The sequence below is a fragment of the Rhagoletis zephyria genome, unplaced genomic scaffold (genome assembly GCF_001687245.7).
Source record: "Rhagoletis zephyria isolate East Lansing unplaced genomic scaffold, Rhagoletis_zephyria_1.1 Rzeph_scaffold_00485, whole genome shotgun sequence".
In the NCBI taxonomy this organism is placed as follows: Eukaryota; Metazoa; Arthropoda; class Insecta; order Diptera; family Tephritidae; genus Rhagoletis; species Rhagoletis zephyria.
This window is the reverse complement of record NW_016157569.1, coordinates 162,528-168,527: the sequence shown is the minus strand read 5'-3', so window position 1 is coordinate 168,527 and position 6,000 is coordinate 162,528. Positions and strand designations below refer to the sequence as shown.

Here is a 6,000-nt window from a genome sequence, read left to right as displayed (position 1 = left end):
ACAAACGCAGTTTACGTGATCTAAGTTTAAACTTGCACTGAAAAATTGGCCCTAAAAGTGAAACATCAAATAACTCGCGTTACCGTATTAACCGCGAATGAAAAGTTAGCGCCAAATGTTTTTTGTGGTGTCTTTTTTATCAAAATGATATAATTTTTCCATAAAAAAATAATTTCTTCATATAAATATATATTTTTAATAACAATCAGAGGTTATATTCGATGTAAATAAGATGGTTTCAATTAAATAATTACAGCAAATACTACCATGCACTATTATGAACACCTTTTTGTGGAACTTCGCTACTTTTTGAAGGTGATTGAATTCTTCCCCATTTCCTCCTGCTTCCAAAAAACATCCCTGTGGGTGGGAGTCTCAAATTTTAGAAAAAGCTACTTACAAAACCTTTAATAATTAAATCATGGCCGTATAGGACATACAATATACGGAAAATTATGAAATTGTGCAATTGCGACGTCTCAGCTTTTTCCATTTTTTGACAACCACAACATAAAGTTTTATTTTTTTTATCGGAAAACCTTCTACGCAGAAGTTCCAAAAAAGTGCTTTTTACAGAATCGAAATCAGTTCAGCCTTTTGGACAGGCATTGCGGTCCTACGAAAGATATTGCATTTATATACATATATATAGATTGAAGTCAGGTTTGTTTTTTTGCTTAAAAATTACTTTTTTTACTTTTGAGGCTCATTTGAAAATCTATTAGAATTATCTCAAATATTTTTTGACACTATTATTATTCTTCAAAATGCACTCTCGAATGGTGCTATACGATTTTTCCTTAAAGAGATACGGCCACTTAAACTGCCGTGTACTCTAATCTAACTTCGCCAAATCAAGCATATGCTTTCTAACTCATTACTTCATCTTCCAATGGCCATAATTTCTAAAGGAAAAATCGTAAGGCCCCACTCGAAGGCGCATTTTGAAGAGTGGGAATAAATGGCATAGAGTAAGGAAAAGTGGTCATTAGAGCCGATTTTCGTGTACTTAACCGCGAAAACCTCAATGTCTTGGAGCATTTGTAACCTCGAGCTCGAGTTCTAAGCAGAAAATTACTTCTGAAACGACCCACAGCTGAACAGCAACAGATTTCTTTTTTAATTATTATTCATAATTTTCATGTTCTTAGTTTCTTTCGATTACATGTCAAATCGCAAGTCTACTGAATTCATACTACCTGTTGTATAACACAGACTACAAACCATTTAAAAACCTAATTTTAATCTACACGTATGTATATCGCACAGGTAACGTAAAAGTCTTTTTTTGTGTTGACCTCAAAATTAATTTTATCAGTTCAAAAAATACTTAGTTCTTGAGCTATACAGGGAGAGCAGACTTTTTCGATAATATAAAGCAGCTTTAAAAAGTACTTCCAAACATTTTAATGTAACAGTCCGCTTTTGGAAACATTTATAACTCATAAACAACAGGAGGTACAATATATTTTAGGTTTATATTAAATATTGTCACATACTTATGCTTTCAGATGCAAGAAGAAAAACTGTGCAAAAGTTGCATTCTAGCAAGTTTCAGCGGTATTTGGAAAGCACCGTGAGCCAAAACGTATGGTAACAGTACGCGTTTTGGGCCATATGATAATTTTCTTTAATTTATAGTCAGAAGCAATTAACACGAATCGGAATACCTATATTTATAAAAAAGTTATGGTTCTGATATTTCGGGGATTTAAGAGGCCCGGGCCCGGGGGGATTCACCCCTTACACCTTCCCTCTCGACAGGCCTGCACAAGGGACTGTAAAATGTATTGAAAAATGTATGCAAAGGTATAATGCAAGATAGCTCCTTGACCTACAAACCGTCACGTACATGTATGCATAGGTTCAAGCATTATAAAAACTTACATTATTGCCATTTAGCGGCCTGCGAACACAAAAAGTTGAACGTTTTATAGTTGCTCCGTTTGCGCTTCCACCCCTATCACCGGAACCAGTAGTAATGCGGTAACGTATTGTGGATTTATGTGGCTTTTTATCTGATTGATGCTGCATTAGTGGTTGTTGTCTACTTTTTTGCTGTAAAATATAATACATACGTTATCAATTCATTATCACTTTTCCAATGACATAAGCGTTGTGAGGTATGCATATACATAATTATATATGGATATAATTCAAGAATGTTAGAATCAATCGTGGATATAATTTATATATAAACACGTACATATATGTACTGTACACTTGTTGGTATGGAGGTTAAAGTCCTGCCCTAAATTACATTACAGCACACATACTTACAATCTCTGTTTGCTTAGGGGGCTGTGCAGTGCTCACATTGCGTACTGGTGCCATACCCTCACTCTCCTATTGTTTGGAAATTTTTTTTAATGCCAATTGATCTAGAGGAATAAAGATGGTTTATGAATGTATTTGAAAAAATTGTATGTACGCAGTAACCATAGTTGCTTATTATCCTTTCACATATCTCACCTGGCGTGCGAATTTTTTCGTGTCGCTTTCCAATAGCCTTTTTAGCCTTCGCATTCATTTATTGGTCACCCCTTGCACTTTTACTATTCCTTTACAAATTGTTAGTTAATATTCCAGATTTTTATTTCACTATTACATACATATGTACATCGGACACTGATTTATTAAATGAAACTGTTTTACAAAATTTCCTGAGGGAAATAAATTTTTAACACCGACTTGAAAATTCACATCAAACATTTGTTTTACACATTCTTTCATTCATTTCCTGCCAGTTTGTTTTGTTGTTCTCTTTCAGCACTGCACTACCAGCCGTTGTGGCGCTGCTGTACCGACTTTATATGCGGTTTTTTAATGGAATCATCATGCGCACCTTGTAATCAAAGGTGCCATTCAATCTGCCTGTCATTCTGACATTTTGATTGACAAGCCAAAAGTCATGCTGAGAAACCACCCAGTAAGGTAGCTACCGGGTAAATTCCCCATGATTAGCCGAGAACTCTACCAGAGATTTTAATGAAAGTCACTATGGACCGATTTCATAGTCATTAATTAACTAATAGATTAATGTTAACCAACCGCTTTTCATTTCACAGTAGGCGTCTTCTCTTTAAGTCGTGAAAGCCTCGTAAAGCTCGTAAATTTACGAGCCTCGTTAAATAGTGATGTGCTGAATTGGCGGTACCCAATACTCGGTACCCAATACTTGAAGAAAAAACTTGAAGAAAACTTTCTTTTCGGTACCCGATACCGATTCGATACATTAAACCTTTGTCATAATATATACACTTGTGGTCAGCTGATTAAGTCTAGTGACATTTGGACTAGTTTTTATTATTTTTTCTTTTGTTTATTTTGTGTTTATAATTTTTAATAAAAGTCTAGCACATTACATAGCACCATATTAATCCACATTTCAAACTTTTTACAAAATTTATAAAAATTCAACAAACTTTAAAAATTACACATACAAATTTTTAACTTTTTATTAAAATTTTTTAGAAAAATTGTGGGTATACAGTTTCATAGCCCATTATATTTCAGTAGTTTTAAGCTGCAAATTTTAAAACGCTAGAAATTCGCGCAGATTTATAATATTTTTTTTTTTGCTGCTGGTGCTAGGCATTTTCCTCCAAATAAAAGTAATTGCCGAGCGTACTTTGTATGGGAGACAATGCTCAACAAAAAATATTATAAACAATTACAAGTCTATTCTGCGCTGGTAATAAAAAGCTTGTAACAAGGGGTTATACCCTATTTTATGATTTCTAACTTTCATCTGGTTGGTTTTTCGGCAAAATTTCTTTGGTAAAGTTGTTCAAATTGTCTCAGGCCTTAACTTTCGTGAACATACCAAGCGCCAGAAAAGAGGTCTTTGACACTTTTAGGTGGAAAATCTGAAAGCAGTTGTATATTAATTACACAGGAAAACAAAAACAAAAAATTTTCTGAACCAGATGGTAGACCCCACTATTTCTAGGTTTTTGGGGTCACTGAAGACGAAAATGATTAAATAATAACTTCAACGGACAATTTTCACGCTACCACCCATCCTCGTACAACCACAAATTTAATTTTTCATCCAAAGTTAATATGGGTGTGTATTCCTATCTTTCTTGGACCGTTGAAACCGAAAATGACTACAAAAAATTAATTACACCCCTCCCTCACTTCCTATAACTTCCTTACTATACCCTGAATGGGTTCGTATTTCGAATTTTCATACAAAATTAAAACGTATGCGTGTTCCGTGTATCCATGTTTTTGGGTGCCTGAAACCGAACATGACTACATTATGGTTATATTCGGTTGAAAGCACCACACAGTGGTCTGAAATCTAAATCTAGGTGGACAAACGTATTTGCTCAAAGACATCACTGTGTTTCTATATTTTTTGTTTCAGTTTTTGAGGTCACTGAAATTCGACTCTGAAGTCAGATTTTAAAAAATCAACATGGCGTATCCAATATGGCGAATACAAAAATAACAAAAAAAATCAAGGCCATGCAAACGATTTCGTGGTCGCTCATTATGAATCTGAAGTCAGATTTCAAAATTCAACATGGCGAATCAAATATGGCGAAAAAAATGACGAAATCAGTAATCACTGATCCATATTCGTTTTCAGCGACCCCAAACACCTCTGGTTCATATAATTTTTTGTTTTGTGTTCTCATGTGTAATTAGTAAAAAACTGCTTTCGGATTTTTCACCTAAAAGAGTCCAAGACCTACTTTCTGGAGTTTGGTTCGTTCACGAAAGTTAAGGCCGGAGACGTTCTAAACAACTTTGTCAAAGAAATTTCTCCAGGACATGTCTTTGAAAATGTTTGAAATAAACTATCACAATGTAATTTTTCAGAAGCACATTTTGGTAAGCAAAATTCAGTCAATTTTTAAAGAAAACGGAGGGTTTGTGAATAGAACTAAGTATGAGGTTTATATGCGGTTAGGTAGTAGTGTCTAAAAAACAACTTAATTTTGTTTAACAAAACTATTGTTTATCTAATCCAAATTTGTATGGGACAACGCTTGAGGTACCGTCTTTCCGATAAAAAAAATGGCAATGCTTAATTTATCATTTCAGTCAACCCTTAAAATCTATTGCGACCTTAACTCCACACGATGAATAGGCTAGGACAAGGAATTGTTCTGAATTCACCGTAAATCATTCCATCCAGCGTTGTTTTTTCATTCGGGCTGCATTTCTTTATTCATTCTGAACGTTTTTAATACGTTTTTTTGTTACTTATTCTTTAGAACGTTCCTGATGATATGTTAACGTATATTTCAAATGCATTCTATTTATTCTGGAAGTGAAATGGGATTATCTGGAATGTATAAAAAAAAAAACGCAGAATTTACCCGTGAAATTAAAAAAGCCTTTAACTCGAACAAATTATGAGTGAGAATTATAGTTTCTGAAGGTGTGCTAAAGGTTCTTCTTAAATTAGAGCTCAAAAAGTTGTTGGGATTAATAGTTTTTGACTAACTAATTTTCGTTAGTTAACGCAAACAATTTTTGAAATCAAATTTTATATTAATCGATTTGATGGTCTTTGGCAATGGTATGTGTGAAATTTCAGACATATAGCTCAATAGTTGTGGAAATAGGCGATATTGGTTTGGCGATTTGGTGAATTTTCGGCAACATATTTTTTCTTGCTGATTTTAAAGATTTTCAAGCATCTCATATAAATTTCGAAAATTCGGGTTTTCAGTCTAATCTAATATATACACATACTACATTAGACCGCATCACCAAATAAAGTTGGGGTTTTTCCGCCGGGATTACAATACTTATTACATTTGAAGACTTCCGTGAGCTGGACCGATTTGAAAATACCTCCATAAATAGTATTCTTTACGAATAAAAATAGTTTCTTAAAGGATTTTTTTTGAAAATAAATTTTCAACGAAATCTTAATGAGATTTTCGTTGTTTTTGTTTTAACTTTTTTCAAAGATTGGTTTAAGAAAAACTTGAATAACTCATTCATAAAAAAATTTATTTTTGGAGGAATATCTTA

General features: G+C 33.6%; 1 protein-coding gene across 2 annotated transcripts in view; it reads right to left on the bottom strand.

Moving 5' to 3' along the window:
* Nucleotides 1-2,890, bottom strand: part of cmb (combover) — a 21,391-nt gene extending 18,501 nt beyond the window's left edge. The window contains exons 1-3 of one of the 2 annotated variants that reach the window (XM_017611955.1): nt 2,473-2,890; nt 2,281-2,381; nt 1,888-2,058 (exon numbers count right to left, since the gene is read on the bottom strand). In XM_017611955.1, coding sequence (XP_017467444.1) covers nt 1,888-2,058; nt 2,281-2,334 — 225 coding nt within the window. In that variant the 5' untranslated portion in view covers nt 2,335-2,381; nt 2,473-2,890. The remainder of the gene's footprint in view (nt 1-1,887; nt 2,059-2,280; nt 2,382-2,472) is intronic. The other variant, XM_017611957.1, reaches the window with a different exon arrangement.
* Between the last annotated feature and the right edge of the window lie 3,110 nt (nt 2,891-6,000).